This window comes from Dipodomys merriami, unplaced genomic scaffold (assembly GCF_024711535.1).
Source record: "Dipodomys merriami isolate MVZ:Mamm:240054 unplaced genomic scaffold, mDipMer1.0.p SCAF_6, whole genome shotgun sequence".
Lineage (NCBI taxonomy): Eukaryota > Metazoa > Chordata > Mammalia > Rodentia > Heteromyidae > Dipodomys > Dipodomys merriami.
This window is the reverse complement of record NW_027206179.1, coordinates 7109108-7126093: the sequence shown is the minus strand read 5'-3', so window position 1 is coordinate 7126093 and position 16986 is coordinate 7109108. Positions and strand designations below refer to the sequence as shown.

Sequence of the window (16986 nt, the reverse complement as noted above, 5' to 3'; positions counted from 1 at the left end):
CCTCTCCCTGCCTCAGTGTAGACCTCCCACCCAGCCCCTCTGGCCTACCGATCTCTACCTCCTTCTGCCATCCTGAGCCCCAGTTTCCTCCCCTCTGGCTGTCCTGGGTTGGGGTTTGGGAACCCCTTAGCCCCCTGTCTGTCGGACCTTTAGCACTGTGGTTGGCTCAGGCTCCTGCAGCCTCACTCCCTTTCCCACGCATCCCTGTCCCCTCAGATTTTGGCTCACTGGCCCTCCCCCCTGCCCTTTGGCTTCCCTCTCTATGACCCCTCTGGCCCTGCAGATTTGAGCTCTGCTCCCCTTCTGATCCTCTGTGTCCTTCTAGCTTTCATCTGCATGCCCCCTGCTGACTTTATAGCCCCATGTCGCCCTCAGGGAACCTTTTGCCTCTCTATGTCCCTTGTGTCTCTCTAGCTTTCATCTCATACCTTCATGCTGACCCTCTAGCCTCTCTCTCTCTGCCCTCCGTTGACCCTCTAGTTTTTATTTTTTAAATTTTTTTTGGTGGGTCATGGGGCTCGAACTCTGGGCCTGGGCGCTGTCCCTCAGCTCTTCAGCTCAAGGCGAGCATTCTACCACTTGAGCCACAGCGCCACTTCTGGCTTTTTATGTTTCTGTGGTGCTGTGGAATTGAACCCAGGGCCTCACTCATGTGAGGCAAGCACTCTACCATTGAGCCACCTTCCCAGCCCGACCCTCTAGTTTTCATCTTTATTTATGTATTTAATTTATTTGTTTATGTTAGATGTGGGGCTGGACCTCGGGGCCTATGCACTCTCCCTAAGGTCTTTCACTCAAGGCTAGCACTCTACTATTTTAAGCTACTGCTCTCCTTCCAGTTTTTCTGGTGGTTCACTGGAAATTAGAGTCGCATGGACTTTCCTGCCCAGGCTGGCTTCGACCCATAATCCTTAGATCTCAGTCTCCTGATTACCTAGGTTGGCAGACATGAGCCATGAGGGCCCAGCTTAGTTTTCATCTTTATTACTCCTTCCTTTCCATCTCTGTGCTCTTCTGACCATCTGTCCCTCTGCCCCTGTCTCCCTCCCCTCTCCGCCTCTCTTTCCCTTTCTCACACCATCTTTGAGATGGGGAAACTGAGACCAGAAGTCAGGTTTCATTGTGAGTGCTCAACATGTGTAGAACGGAGGACTGCCTATGTCCAGCTTCCTAGAACCACAGCCAGCATGGGGAGGGGATGTCTCCGGCTTGTACCCCCCCTTCTGAACATCCAGCCTGTTTGGCAGGGGGCGGGGTGTCCCACCGCATCACCCAGGTACCTGTTGTTAGCAGGCCCTGGAAGTTGCATGGGTAGTGATGAGCCAAGTCCTGATTTGGGGGGAGATGAAGATGGCTCCCTAGCAGCATCTCAGGCCCCTCGGGCTAGGCCTACACCAGGCAGGGCTGAGAATATTGTGTTTGGCTGTGGCCAATCCCAGACTTTCTAGTTCTGTACCTCTGGGCACCATATTGGCTAGCATTGAGGTGGGGTGTGTGTGTGTGTGTGTGTGTGTGTGTGTGAGGTTCTGGGCATATCTCCCACCTTTTCATTAGTGGAGTATGTATTTGAGTAATCCCATCTGACTGCCCCAGATGCTGTGTGACAGGGCAGCTGCCTTGCCCTCTCTGTACCTTCCTTTCCCCATCTGTGAAAGGAACTACCTTGAGGATCAAGGAAGAATTTGGGACTACTGAAGATGCTGAGATCTGAGCATCACAGTTCAAAGCCAACTGGAGACAGGAAAGGCCATGAAACTCTTACCTCCCACGAACCACCAAAAAGCTGTGGCTCAGGTGGTGGAATGCCAGTCTGGAGCACAAATGTTAAGGGAGTCAAGTCAAGGCCCAGGCCTTGACTTCAAGCCCCAGTACCTGCACACACATAGGGGTGATTTGTAGGTGGAACTCAGTCCACATTCACAGGGAAACTGAGGACCCCTGGGTGGGAGTGGGGGCGAGTGGTGTTTAGCAGGGCCGGGTCCTTGTGGCTACAGGCAGCCATCATTTCCTTTAATATTCTCACATTCTCTCTCCTTCCCTGCTTGAGAGGCAGCTGTTCATCAGATCCCCTGGGATTGGGGAGTCTGTTTCCCACCCTTAGACTTAGCAGCTGGTTGACCTTGAAGGAGTCTGTTGACCTCTTCAGGTCTGGGCAGGCCCAACCATCCCTTTGTCCTTGAAAGGGCTGTGAAGAGGTCCTGGCTGGGGGTGGGGTGGGGTAGGGTGGGGAGAGCGCAGGTGTGCCAGGGCCAGAGAGAGGTGGAAACATTTGGATGTTCTCCCAGTTTAGAGGGGGTAGGCTAGGGGCAGCAGCCAGCGGCCTTCCCAATCTGGGTGGAGGGGTTTCTCAAACGTGGGCTACCAGCCAAGATTTTGCAGAGTTTTAAAAACCTAAAAATAAAGTTTGGAAGCTAGGCGCTAGTGGCTTACGCCTGTAATCCTAGCTACTCTGGAGGCTGAGATCTGAGGATCACGGTTCAAAGCCAGCTCGGACAGGAAAGTCGGTGAGACTCTTAACTCAAATGAACCACCAGAAAACGGGAAGGGGCGCTCTGGCTCAAGCGGTAGAGTGCTCACCTTGAGCTGAAGAGCTGAAGGACAGCGCCCAGGCCCAGAGTTCAAGCCCCATGACTGAGGGGGAAAAAAGTTTGGAGGGGGGCTGGGAATGTGGCTTAGTGGTAGAGTGCTTGCCTATCATGCATGAAGCCCCAGGATCGATTCCTCAGGGCCACATAAACAGAAAGCTGGAGGTGGTGCTGTCGCTCAAGTGATAGAGTGCTAGCCTTGAGCAAAAGAAGCTCAGGGACAGTGTCCAAGCTTTGAGTTCAAATCTCAGGACTGGCAAAATAATAATAATAATTATAATAATATTAATAATGATAATGATGATGATAATCATAATAATGTGTTTGGAATCAAAGCCTGAGAAATCGGATTGCCTAGGGAAAACCTGTGACTAGAGGGCTAAGTGGGAAGCGGATAGAGGTCTGTGGTAGTTATCAGGGGATTCTCTGCCTCAGTCTCCCCTTGGGGCTGTGGCTGTCGATCCTTCCCATCCCATTGATCCCTGCTGATGATTCTTGAGTTCAATGATTGGGCTTGAGTGATTGGGCTCAATACCAGGCCCTGCGCCAACCTCCCAAAAGTTCTCTGTGTCCCTGTGTATGGAAATGAAGTGTAAATGGGTAAGCCATTTACAAATCACTCTAAAAAGTATGTGTGTATGCGCGCATGCATGCACGTGTGCACGCTCACACCAGTCCTGAGGCTTGAATTCCAGGATTGGATGCTGTCTCTGAGCTTTTTGGCTTAAGGTTAATGCTCTACCACTTCAGCCACAGTTCCACTTGCAGCTTTTGGGTGGTTTATTGGAGATAAGAGTCCACAGACTTCCTTGACATAGACTGGCTTTGAACTGGGATCCTCAGATCTCAGCCTCCTGAGTAGCTAGTATGATAGGTGTGAGCCACCAGTGCCCAGCTACATTCCAAACTCTTAAAATTTTTACCCCAAACCATACTTGGCCACACCCTCATTTTAGGTGGGGAAACCAAGTCACAGAGAAGTAGGAGACACAAACCACAGAAAGGCATGGGTATAAGGTTTGTACCCATGGCTTTTTTTTTTTTTTTACATTTTTAAATTATTGTATCTTTAAGTAGTTGTACAAAGAAGTTCCCATTCTACAAAACAGCATATGATGTACCCATGGCTTTATGACTTGTGTCCCCCTACTCTCAACCCTGTGCTCCCAGACCCCACCCTCCGGCCTGCTGTAGATCGTCGACTGGGCACTTGCTTCTCGGTCCTGATCAGTGGCCACTGTGCTGCAGCTCTGGGGGGCCGCTATCCACGCAGGCAGTGCTGCTGTGATCTGGGAAGATGCTGGGCTGCCAGCCTGGCTCTGGAGCTGTGTCCTTCTCCGGGATCTGGTAAGTGAGCTCCAACTTTTCTAGGTCAGGGCCCTATGGGCAAGGCCAAGAGCCTGGCTTGCAGTCTGTTCCTTGCAGATGAGTTCCGGCGACTGTGTAATCAGGGACAAGCGAGGCTGCCTTCCTACCCTAGCCTTTTCCCCGGCCTCCCAGGCTTCAGATCCAGTGGCACAGAACCAGCACGGCCCAGCCCACGTGGCTCCAGTGGGCCTGGGGTCCCTAGCCTGGGTCCTGGAAATCCCAACATCGGTAAGGCCTGAGACTTGGGAGGAAGGTGCCAAGATAGAGCAGGGTGGGGGAGAAGGGGTTGAGTCTCTGGGGAGAGAGTCCTGGTTGAAAGGAAAAGCATCTTTTCTTTGAAAGGATCAGAGCTGGAGTGGGGATAGGGAGAAGGATATGTTGGTCCTCTGTGGATTGAGTATTTTGAGATTCATCCAACCTTGTATAGAAATTTATTTGGGGGTGTGTGTGGAGTGGGGGATGTATCACCAGGTGCTGTGATGCATGCCTGTAATTCCAGCTACTTGGAAGGTTGAGATAGGAGAATCCTGGTCTGAAGCCAACCCAAGAAAAAAAAATTAAATGAGACCCCATCTCAAATACAAACTGGTGGCTTTGGTGTAATGGCTCACATCTGTAATTCCAGCTACTCAGAAGACAAGAGATGAGGAGGATCATGGTTTCCAGGGCAGCCCAAGGGAAAAAGCTAAAAAGATCCTCATTTCAATTAATAGCTAGGTACAGTGACATGCACCTGTACTCTGAGCTATGTGAGAATCCTAAATGGGAGAACTGAGGTCCAGGTCCCTCCAGGCATAAACTTGATACTTTTTCCTAAAAATAAGTTAAAAAAAAAAAGTCCCAAAAGGGCCTGGAGGCTTAAGCTCTAGTGGTGTGGCTTTGTGATAGAGAAAGTTAAGGGCTTGGCTCATTTGTAAAGCGAGTAACTCAAGTGATGGAGACATGACTTGGTGGAGGGTGTGGCCTAAGAGATGGAGGTGTGACCCAAGCAGTGGGGGTGAGGCTTGTCACAGAGGGTGTGTCCTAGGGGGGGGGGAAGAGGGGAGACATGACTTAAGTGGTAGAACTCCTGTCTAGCAAGCCTAACTCCATGAGATCAATCAAACCTCAGTGCTACCAAGAAAAGAAAAAAAAAATTGTGTCTGTACTGAAAATGTGCAGACTTTTTCTTTTCTTTATTCCATCAACAATGCTGTGTGGGTGTTGTTTACCTCGTTTTCGGTAGGATAAGTCATCCAGAGACAATTGAAGCCTGTGGGAGGTTGGGCAGTGAGTGGTTCTTTTCAAGCATGACACTTTTTATTTTATTTTATGTGACTTATTTATTTATGCCAGTCTGAGTGTCTGAACTCCAGGCTTAGGCACTATTCCTGAGCTTTTTTGACTCAAGGCTAGCGCTCTACCGCTTGAGCCAGAGCACCATTTCCAGCTTCTTGCTGGTTAATTGGAGATGAGAGTCTCACAGACTTTCCTGCTTAGGCTGGCTTTGAAGTGCGATCCTCAGATCTCAACCTCTGGAGTAGCTAGGATGACAGTTGTGAGCCATAGGTGCCCAGCAAGACACCATTTAATATAAGGAACTGGCGCATCTGTGCATTTTGGTAGTGGAGGAGGGCTCGGACCCCATGTCCTGCAGATACCAAAGGGCGATGTTTGGACAGTGGTAAGGGAGTGTGGGGGGGGGGGGATGGGGAGCAGTCAAATTGATGATCTGGTCATCAAAGTCAGGATCTTGGACCCACAGTGTGAGAGGCTGAGATGAAGTACTGAGCCCCACAGTGTGGATCTGGGCCCAACTTGTGACTTGTGTGTGTGTGTGTGTGTGTGTGTGTGTGTGTGTGTGTGTGTGTGTGTGAGAGTGTGTGTGTGTGTGTGTGTGTGTGTGTGTGTGTCCAGATTTGGGGTGAGGCAGGCCACAGGATGAGATCTAAGCCAGACAGGCCGCCAGGCTCAGTTGGTGTGAAGACCTAGAGACAAAACTGGGGCTCTGGCCCGGGGGTGGGGCAGGGGAGGGACTGCGGTGGCTGATCAGTTTCCCCTCCCCACCCCCATCCTTTTGCCTGCACACAGGCACAGCCACACTGAACCAGACCATGAACATCTGCCACCACTTCCCCAACCTGTGTCGCAATGGCCGCTGCCTGCCCACCCATACGAGCTACCGCTGTGAATGTAACCCGGGCTACAGCCAGGATTCACAGGGCGAATGCCTCGGTGAGCTGACGGCAGTGGGGTGCGGGGGGTGGGGGGTGCGCCCTGTCATAGCTCAGGGTCATGTCCCCGCAGATGTGGACGAATGCACCAGCAGAACCTGCCATCATGGAGACTGTGTCAACACCCCAGGCTCTTATCACTGCCAGTGCCATGAGGGTTTCCAGGCTTCCCAAACCAGGCAGGCGTGTGTGGGTATGGCACCACTCATTGACGTATCCGAGAATAGGGGTGAATGGTGGGAGAGCCTGGCTGGGGATGTCAGGGTGTCATCTGAATGCCTGTCTGCATCCCTTCCCCCAGATACAGATGAGTGCATGGTCCTCGGTGGTCTCTGCCACCCGGGCCACTGCATTAATACTGAAGGGAGCTTCCAGTGTGTCTGCAGTGCTGGCTTTAAGCCCAGCCCTGATGGCAGGAAGTGTGTGGGTATGGTGAGGCTGGATGGGTGGGCAGGAAGCTTTGGACCCCACTGGTTGTCTCTTAGAGCCATTGAATTCCCTTCACTAGGCACCAGCATACGCCCCCCCCCCCCCCACACACACACACCTGCTGCCTGCTGCCTTAGCTCACTGCCCTGAGCCCACACACACTTTCCTAAACCCATACCATGAATTGCAAGGAGGGGAACTTTTTTTTTTTTTTTTTTTGTCTGTTGTGGGACTTGAACTCTGGGCCTGGGCGCTGTCCCTCAGCTCTTCAGGTCAAAGGGAGTGCTTTGAGTCACAGCACCACTTCCAGTTTTCTGGTGGTTAATTGGAGATAAGAGTCTCACAGATGTTCCTGCCCGGGCTGGCTTCGAACCACGATCCTCAGATCTCAGCCTCCTGGGTAGTGAGGATTACAGGCGTGAGCTGACAGAAAAGTTCCCCAGAAGGGGAATTTTTGCTAGGTGTCTGTGGCTCATACCTGTAATCCCAGCTACTCAGAAGGCTGAGATCTGAGGATCAAGGTTCAAAGTCAACCTCAGGCAGGAAAGTCCATGAAACTCTCATCTCCAATTAACTAGCCAAAAAAGGTGGAAGTCTTGACACAAAAGATCAGGAAAAGTACCCAGGCACTGAGTTCAAGTCCCAGTACTGCCCCTCCCCCCAAATAAAAGGAGGAATCTTGGGGGTCAGACTCTGAGTCTAGCTGGCCTGATTCTGGTCTGAAATCAGCTCAGGATGGCCTGGTCATGGAGAGGGCAGGGTCAGGACCTTGGAGAGCGCCCACTCCTTGTTCCCTGAAGGGTGCAGGTGGCTCAGGGATCCCAGGCATGGACGCCCCATGAGCTGTCTCTGAGATCTACATTCAGGTCTTTCATGGGAAAGGAATTGATCATTCCTGTAGTCATTGGTTTCTAAAAGTAAAATACCCCCTCCCCTCATTTGTCAGTCAGGGAGCTTGAACTTAGGGCCTGGGCACTGTCCCTAAGCTATTTTACTCAAGACTAGAGCACACTTTCATTTCTGGTTTTCTGATGGTTAATTGGAGACAAGAGTCTCATGGACTTTCCTACCCAGGCTGGCTTCCAACTGCAATCCTCAAATCTCAACCACCTGCATTTCTAGAATTACAGGCGTGAGCCACTGGTGCTCAGCTTTTAAATATTTTTACTCACATAACATAAAATTAACAACTTAAAGTATACAATTCAATGTTTTTTTTAGTATGTACAAAGATTGATACAAATATTACCATAGTCAAATTTAAATCATTTTTATTATCTACAAAATACAGTCCAGGATGATAGTTTATGCCTGTAAATCCAGCTACTCAAAAGGCAGAGATAGACAAAATCCTGGTTCAATAGCAAGGCAATACCCACCCTCCCAGAAAGCAATAAGCCAGATGTGATGCTTCATACCTGTAAGACCAGTTACATGGGAGGTGCAGGAAGGCAGAACGTAGCATGGGGCTGACCCTGAGTAAAAACGCTGCATCCTACCTGAAAAATAACAAAAGAAAAAATAAGCTGTGATGCGGCTCAAATGACAGTGCCTGCTTAGCAAGCACAAGAGTCTGAGAGTTCAAATCCCAGTGCTGCCAAAATCAGCCAATCAATCAATAAAGGCTTTGGCCCTAGGTATCATGTCCTTACACTGTGGATTTGCCTGTTGTGGACATTTTCCTTTATACTGTTGAGTAATATTCCACTGTGGAAACTTGGTATCAGTGGCTCATTCCTGTCAGCTACTCAGGAGGCTGAGATCTAAGGATTGTGGTTCAAAGCTTGCCTGGGGGAAGGAAAGTCCGTAAGACTCTTATCTTCAAATAAACTATCCCCCCCCCCAAAAAAAAAAGCCAGGGGGCTGGGAAGGTGGCTCAGTGGTAGAGCGCTTGCCTTGCATGCATGAGGCCCTGGGTTCAATTCCTCAGCACCACATAAGTGGGGCTGTGGCTCAAGTGGTAGAGCGCTAGAGAGGAGGGCTCCTGTAGAATGGGAAGGGGGGGGGAAGAAAGAGAGAGAGAGAGAGAGAGAGAGAGAGAGAGAGAGAGAGAGAGAGAGAGAGAGAGAGAGAGAGAACATGGCTGATCCATAGGGTAGGGCAGCCTCTGGTGTCTATATCACAATGAGTGTGCCACCAGCACCATGTGCCTCAATGGCATGTGCATCAATGAAGACAGCAGCTTCATGTGTCTCTGCAAGCCGGGCTTCACGCTGGCACCTGGTGGCCAATACTGTATGGGTGAGGCATGAGGCTGAGCCTTGCACTTCAGAGAGGGTGGTGACAGGGAAGGATGAGGGAGGAGTTGGGGAGAAGAGAGGAGGGAATGGGGTGGGGGAGAAAGGCAGAGGTGAGGAGGGATGGGAGAAGAGAAGAAACACAGAAGGGGGAGCAGGGAAGGATGGGCATGGGGAGTGAGGGATGGGGAGCAGGCTGTGGCCTTCCCATGGGTACTGCTCTCCCTTCCCTCCCCCCCAGACATCGACGAGTGCCAGATGCCAGGCATTTGCGAGGGGACCAGCGGCTGCACCAACACTCAGGGCTCCTTCCACTGCGGGTGCCTGGGGCCGCGGGCAGGGGGCATGGGCAGCCCCACATGCGTGGACTCCCAGGTGCACGGCAGGTGCTTCGGGGCCGCCCGGCCTGGCCCCTGCTCCCGGCCCTTGCCGGGCACCATGACCAAGGCTGAGTGCTGCTGTGCCAGCCCCGATCATGGGTTCGGGGACCCCTGTCTGCTCTGTCCTGCCAAGAACTCTGGTGAGTTTCCTCGGGCCAGGCCCCATCTGAATTCATCCCTGGGAGGGGGAGGGAGGGGGTCCCCCTAAGAAAAGACCTGGGAAGGGGGCAGGGAGGTTTCTTGCCCAAGGCCAAGGTGCCAGGGCCAGTTCAGCCTCAGACCCCACCCCAGGGGCCAACCTTCATCAATGCTTTCCCCTACCCGCCCCCCCAGCCGAGTTCCAGACCCTGTGCCCGGGCGGACGTGGCATCTTGGCAGATGGGCAAGGTGAGTGGTGTCTCCCCGTCTTCCCGGGCGTGGGGACCCCCAACCTCCAGAAGCCAGGGCATCTGTGCTGTCTCCCGTCTGCAGCTGTCTCCTGTCTCTGCAGACATCAATGAGTGTGCCCTGGACCCCGAGGTGTGCAGCAATGGCGTGTGCGAGAACCTTCGGGGCAGCTACCGGTGCATCTGCAACCTGGGCTACCAGGTGGATGCCTCGAGCTGGGACTGCGTGGGTGAGTACAGGAGCCAATGGAGGGGAGGGTGGGCCAGGCCTCAGCAGGCCCCTCCCCCTGCCTCCCCCCTCCCCCACAGATGTGGATGAGTGTGCCCTCAACCCCCTCCTGTGTGACAATGGGCTGTACCAGAGTAGCCCAGGAAGCTATAGCTGCTCCTGCCCCAGGGGCTTCAGCTTCCCAGACACAAAGACCTGTGAAGGTATTGGGGGCCCCTGTGGTCCCCATGCATCTGTCTTATGTCTCCCTCTGCAGCCAGCTTGTGCCTTGACCTTTCTGAAGGTCACTGTTGCACACTAAGCATGTGTGTGGTTTTTAAGCAATCTGGCCAGGCATTTGGTGACTCAGGCCTATAATCCTAGCTACTCAGGAGCCTGAGATCTGTGGATTGCAGTTTGAGGCCAGCAGGAGCAAGAAAGTCTGAAGATCTTTAATTAACTGGAAAAAAAAACTGGAGGGGAGCTGTGGCTCAAGTGGTAGAGCCCCAGCCTGGAGTGAAAATGCTAATGGGTAACGTCCATGCTGTGAATTCAAGCCCTAGGACCAGTATACACAAAAAATGCAATCTGATGGGCTGGGAATGTGGCTTAGTGGTAGAGTGCTTGCCTATCATGCATGAAACCCTGGGTTTGATACCTCGTTACCACATAACAGAAAAAGCCGGAAGTGGTGCTGTGGCTAAGTGGTAGAGTGCTAGCCTTGAGTAAAAGCAGCTCAGGGACAGTTCCCAGAACTTCAGTTCAAGTCCCAGGACTGGAAAAAAAAAAAAAGAAACTGAGTTAAAGGGTGCTTTGCCTGTCAGCTCTACTCATGAAGATGTTCCAGGCTGGAGTGGGGGGGGGGGCATTTTTTTCCTGTCCTTTTCAGCACATGATATATGCACATCTGTACACACATGCACACATAGCTGGCAAACACTGTCCTTTGCATACAAGTTCTATTCCTGCATCTCTTTTTCCTGTACCTGGGTTTGAGCCCAAGCCCTCCTACTTGCTAGCTTTGCTGCTGCTCTACCACTTGAGCCACAGCATCAGTCCAGATTTTTGGTGGTCATTTTGGAGATGGAATCTTTTGACGTTTCTCTCTGAGCTGGCCTAGAATGATGATCCTCCTGATCTCAGCTGCCTCAGGCGTGAGCCATCGCCTGCCCTGGCTATTCCTGAGTCTTCTGCTTGCTTGCTTGTACAGGCGCCATGGTGCCATGGTTCTGCGGGGAGGAAGGGCCCTGCCCAGGTGGGCCTTCAGTCCTGCTGCTCAGCATCAAATAGCGTCTGTCTCCTACAGACATAAATGAGTGCCTGTCTAGCCCGTGTGTGAATGGCATATGCCGGAACCTGGAGGGCTCCTATGCGTGTGAATGTGCCCCTGGCATGCAGCTGGGTCCTTCTGGAACAGTCTGTGTAGGTGAGAGGTGTGATGGGGCCTGGGCACCTGCCGATAGAGTGGGCACAGGTTTAAGCCCAGCATGGAAGATGGGGCTCATCCCCTTGCTTCCCCCACTTCTCCCCCCCCCCCCCACTGCCCAGACAGCACCAAAGGCACCTGCTGGCTGCACACCCAGGACGGCCAATGCGAGGTGAACCTACCAGGCCCAACTCTGCGTTCTGAATGCTGTGCCACCCTGGGGGTCGCCTGGGGGAGCCCCTGCGAGCCCTGTGAGACTGGTACTGACCCCACCGGGCATCTCAGCCCCGTACCTGTACCCTGGCTCATTGGTAGTGCTGGGTAGAGAGTGATCCCTCTTTCCATCCTCATTCTCCCAACCACAGATCCCACCTGTGCACGTGGCTTTGCCCGCGTGAAGGATCTTACCTGTGAAGGTAACTCCCGCCCCCCCCCCAATTCTAATTATTCCCACTACCAACACCTCCCCCTCCAAAAAAAAATTCTGTCCCAGCTGGGTGCCAGTGGCTCATGCCTGTAATCCTAGCTACTAAGGAGGTTGAGATCTGAGGATTGGGGTTCAAAACCAGCCAGGGCAGAAAAGTTTCCATAAGACTCTTATCTACATTTAACCACTCAAAAACTGGAAGTGGTACTGTGGCTCAAGTGGTAGAGCACTAGCCTGGAGCACAAAGAGGCTCAGGGACAGCGCCCAGACACTGAGTTCAAAGTCCCAACCCCCCCCAACACCCCCCCCCTCAAAAAAAATCTTCCCCTAGACAGGGCTGGTCCTAAGTGCATGCTGCCTGAGTCCCTTCCTGAGTGTATTTAAGGTTGAAACAAATTTCTCCAGCCCCCGTACTCAAGACTTGCCAGGGGCCTCAGTACCCATCCTAGGCCCTCTCTTCCCTCTCCAAGACTCCCAGAGCCCAGGGGCATGGCCAACACCCCCCTCCCTCTCCTCTCCTCCCATGACCAGATATAAACGAATGTGACTCCTTCCCTGGCCTGTGTCCTAATGGGTTGTGCTTCAACACCGAAGGCTCCTTCCACTGCCAGTGTCCCCAGGGCCTGACACTGGACACCTCTGGCCGGCTATGCGTGGGTGAGTCCTGCAGGATCTTCCAAGGATGGAACCACTTCCCCAATAGGAGGGATGTGTGGGGGGGGTGGTCCAGGACCCTCTATTCCCTGTCCACTTCCTTCTGATGTGTGTCCAAACAAATCCCCTTCATTGCACCCTGTGAGTCTAACTTCTCCCTTTCCGAAGCTCAAGCCAAAACGGTACAGCTACTGAGCTGGTGTCTTCTCTCGTCACCTGTCAGTGCACTCAGGGTTCATGTGGGCACCCTGCAGCCATGGGACCAAGAGCAGTTGCTCTCATCTTAGAGCATAGATACTTCCCTGAAACGGTTCACCCTCAAGTTGCAAGGCCCTGAAATGATCTTTTCAGAGATAACATTGCTACCTTTGAAAAAGGAGAAGTACCTTAACGGAGCATGGTAGTACACCCCTGTAATCCTAGCACTCAGGAAGCTGAGGCAGGAGGATGGTAGATTTGAGGATCATCGGGGCTACATAGTAAACTTCCTAGTAAACCTAGTAAACTTCCATCGGTAAAGACTGAGTGAGTAGATATTTTGGTTCTGGGGGCCATATTTTCTCTGGGCAACCACAAAATTTATGTATACCAGCAGATGTGGCTGTGTGCCATTGAAACTTCATTTAACAAAAACAAAAACAGTCTCCAGTCCCCTGGCTGGAAGTGGAGTTGGGGAAGATGGCTGCTTTCAGGTTGTTCTGTGTTTTGTTTGGCTGGTGTTTGAACTCAGGGCCTTATACTTACTAAGCAGAAGTTTACCACTTGAGCCATGCTCCCAAGATCTTTTTGCTCTAATATTAAAAAAAAAAAATAGGGTCGGGCGCCGGTGGCTCACACCTATAATCCTAGCTACTCAGGAGGCTGAGATCTGAGGATCCAGGTTTGAAGCCAGCCTGGGCAGGAAAATCTATGAAACTCTTATCTCAAATGAACAGCTAGAAAACTGGAAGTGGCGCTGTGGCTCAAGTGGTAGATCGCTCACTTTGAGCTGAAGAGCCCAGGGACAGAGTTCAAACCCCTTGACAAATTAAAGAAAAAAATAGGGTCTCACTTTTTTTTCTCAGATTGGCAAGGACCATGATCTTCCTATTTAGGCTTTCTGCATAACTGGGATGACAAGCATGCACTACTGTGCCCAGCTTTTTATTGGCTAATATGAGGTCTTGTAAACATTTTTGCCTAGTCTGGTCTTGGACTCTAATCTTCTCAATTTCAACTAGGAATACAGGCATGAGTCACTCTGGTAGATTTCTGATATTTGAGTTAGTGTGCGTGTATTTTGCAGTATTGGGAATTGAACCGAGGGCCTTTTTAGTGCCTGAGAAGCATTCTACTTTGAGAATCATCTTGAGATTTAGTGACTGAAGGGCTTAGAACAATGCCTATGACTTGGTTAAGTACCCAGGCAGTGGGTGGGACTGGGGCATGACCTCAGATCTCAGCAAGAGGAAGTCATTCCTTTTCGCTGTCCTTACTGGGAACAAAGCCAGGGGCAAGTGATGCTGAGTGCCAAACCTGCCTCAGAGTGCCAGGGGCCTGCCCTAGTAACCTCTCCTCCTGCAGATATGAGGCTGGAGCCATGTTTCCTGCAATGGGACAAAGATGACTGTGAGGTTCCCCTGCCTGGCAAGTATCGGATGGATGTTTGCTGCTGCTCCATCGGGGCCTCGTGGGGAGCTGAGCGTGAAGCCTGCCCAGAGCCTGACTCCCCGGAGTTTGCCAGCCTGTGTCCCCGAGGGCCAGGCTTTGCCAGCCAGGACTTCCTCTCTGGCCAGCCCTTCTATAAAGGTTGGGCTGGGAAGGGGAGCTTGGAAAGGGCCCTGGGTGGGGGAGGAATGGGGGTGGGGAGGGCACAGGATGACAATAAAGGCCTGGGGGTGGACAGTGAGTTTGGGGAAATGTACAAACTCCCAGGGAGGGCTAGGATTCAGGCACCTAACTTTTGGGACATTAGGGTGTGATTTGGCTGACTGTGTTTTATTTTATTATTTATTTATTTGTTTATTTATTTATTTATTTTTGGGTCCGGTCCTGGGGCCTGAACTCTGGGCCTGGGCGCTGTCCCTCAGCTCTTCAGCTCAAGGCTAGCACTCTATCACTTGAGCCACAGCGCCACTTCCGGCTTTTTTTCTTTTTGCTTATGTGGTGCTGGGGAATCAAACCCAGGGCCTCAGGCATGCAAGGCAAGCGTTCTACCACTGAGCCACCTTCCCAGCCCCCTGACTGTGTTTTATACCCCACCACCAGATGTGAACGAGTGTAAGGCTTTCCCGGGGCTCTGTGTACACGGCACCTGCAGTAACTCTGTGGGCAGCTTCCGGTGCTCCTGTGCTGAGGGCTTTGCCCTGGACCCTCAGGAGAGGAACTGCACAGGTAGGTGCCTATCTCTGCCACTTGGAGCCTGGGTCATGCCTGCCAGGAAAGGGGCCTTGAGTTAGATACAGAGGCAAAGCCTTTTTTTTTTTTTTTTTTGGCAGTACTAGGATTTGAATTCAGGATTTCATGCTTGCTAGGCTAAGGTGTTCTCCCAATGAACCTCCCAGCCTTTTTTGTTCTGGTTACTTATTTTCTTATTTTTATTTTTTGTTGGTTGTGGGGCTTGAACTCTGGGCCTGGGCACTGTTCCTGAGCTCTTCAGTTTAAAGCGCATGCTCTATCACTTGAGACACAATGCCACTTTCAATTTTCTGGTGGCTTATTGGAGATAAGAGTCTCACAGACTTTCCTGCCTGGGCTGGCTCTGAACCTCAGTCCTCAGATCTCAGCCTCCTAAGTAGCTAGGATTTCAGGTGTGAATCACTGGTGCCCAGCCTGGTTATTTATTTATGTTTTCCAGTCCTGGGGCTTGAACTCAGGGCCTAGACACTGTTCGTGAGCTTCTTTTGCTCAAGGTTAGCACTCTACCACTCAAGCCACAGCGCCACTTCTGGCTTTTTCTGTGTATGTGGTACTGAGGAATCAAACCCAGGGCTTCATGCATGCTAGGCAAGCACTCTACCACTAATCCACATTCCCAGTTCATGTTCTGTTATTTTATTTTATTTATTTTATTTTTTTGGATCCGGTCGTGGGGCCTGAACTCTGGGCTTGGGTGCTGTCCCTCAGCTCTTCAGCTCAAAGCTAGCGCTCTACCACTTGAGCCACAGCACCACTTCTGGCTTTTTTTCTTTTTGCTTATGTGGTGCTGAGGAATCGAACCCAGGGCCTTAGGCATGCAAGGCAAGCGCTCTGCCACTGAGCCAACTTCCCAGCCCATGTTCTGTTATTTTAAAAAGAGCATCTCACTTTTTGCTCAGGCCTGCCTGGACTATAATCCTATCTATCGTTGCTATAGCTGGGATGATAGGCATGAACAATCACACCTAGCTATTCCTGTTGGAATGGAATCTTGCAGACTGTTCCCCCTCCCCTCCCTATGCCATTGACCTGGAACTGAGATCTTCTTGATCTCTGCCTCCTGAGTTGCTGGGATTATAGGCATAAGCCACTGGCCCAGTGAAGTCTATTCTTCAGGCACCTTTTGTACTATCCTTCTGTGTGCTGTGTGACCTAGGACAGATCATTACCCTCTGGGTGGCAGGGATCCCACTGTCTCTATGGAGGAACTGGCAAAGATGACCTCTGGGGGCCTCCCGGTTCAGAAACTTTTCTGCCTTATAATGTATTCAGTTAGGGCATCTCTCTTCCCTGGCTAGGGTCAGTATCTTGTGGCTCTTTTGCAGGGCCTCATGTCTATAGAGACCCTGTCCCATAACTCTTATCTGAAGCTCCCTTGGCCTTTGCTGCCACATGCTATACACACAAACCCCCAGGCCATGCACCCCTGTCCCTACAGACATCGATGAATGTCTCATCTCCCCTGATCTCTGCGGCCAGGGTGTCTGCGTCAACACCCCAGGCAGCTTTGAGTGCGAGTGTTTTCCGGGCTACACAAGTGGCTTCATGCTCATGAAGAACTGCATGGGTGAGTGGCTGCAGGATGACATGACAGCCCTGGGTAGGATGGGCGTCCAGAGGCGGTGGATGTGGTGAACTGCCCTACAGATCGGGCACAGTGACCCTGGGTGCCTTAGGGTACCACCATTAGCAAAGAGGCCTGGGAGGGGCTGTGTTCTGGGAGCAGCCAGCATAGTGGGGGTGGGACAGGTCTCCCAGAAACCAGGAAATGCTGCCATTTGAGAAACATCTGGCCAGGTGTTAATGGCTCACACTTGTAATTCTAGCTACTAAAGAAGCTGAGGTCTGAAGATTCAGGATCAAAGCCAGCCAGGTCAAGAAAGTCTGTGAGCCTCTTATTTCCAGTTAACAACCAAAAAGCTGGAAGTAGAGCTGTGGCTCAACTGGTAGCATTAGAAGCCCTAAATTCAAGCACCAATAGTGACATAGAAAAGAAAAAGAGGGGCAGGGAAGTTGGCTCAGTGGTAGAGTGCTTGCCTTGCATGCATGAAGCCCTGGGTTCCATTCCTCAGCACCACATAAGCAGAAAAAAGCTGGAAGTGGTGCTGTGGCTCAAGTGGTAAGGTGCTGCCTTGAGCTGAAGAGCTGAGGGACAGTGCCTAGACCCAGAGTTCAGCCCTCATGACCGACAAAGAAAGAAAGAGAGAAAGAAAGAAAGAGAGAAAGAAAGAAAGAGAGAAAGAGAGAAAGAAAGAGAGAGAGAGAGAAAGAAAGCT

General features: G+C 51.6%; 2 protein-coding genes across 2 annotated transcripts in view; one reads left to right on the top strand and one right to left on the bottom strand.

Moving 5' to 3' along the window:
• Hnrnpm (heterogeneous nuclear ribonucleoprotein M) overlaps positions 1 to 16986 on the bottom strand; it is a 335755-nt gene that overhangs the window by 225794 nt on the left and 92975 nt on the right. The window lies entirely within an intron of this gene.
• The window catches only part of Fbn3 (fibrillin 3), a 60701-nt gene that overhangs the window by 5294 nt on the left and 38421 nt on the right, over positions 1 to 16986 (top strand). The window contains 17 exon segments of the mRNA XM_070001878.1: positions 3780 to 3932; positions 4011 to 4181; positions 6024 to 6167; positions 6240 to 6359; positions 6468 to 6585; positions 8700 to 8836; positions 9074 to 9352; positions 9546 to 9599; positions 9703 to 9828; positions 9908 to 10030; positions 11113 to 11232; positions 11355 to 11492; positions 11598 to 11648; positions 12191 to 12316; positions 13877 to 14101; positions 14561 to 14686; positions 16149 to 16277. Of these exon segments, the coding sequence (XP_069857979.1) occupies positions 3780 to 3932; positions 4011 to 4181; positions 6024 to 6167; positions 6240 to 6359; positions 6468 to 6585; positions 8700 to 8836; positions 9074 to 9352; positions 9546 to 9599; positions 9703 to 9828; positions 9908 to 10030; positions 11113 to 11232; positions 11355 to 11492; positions 11598 to 11648; positions 12191 to 12316; positions 13877 to 14101; positions 14561 to 14686; positions 16149 to 16277 (2340 nt within the window).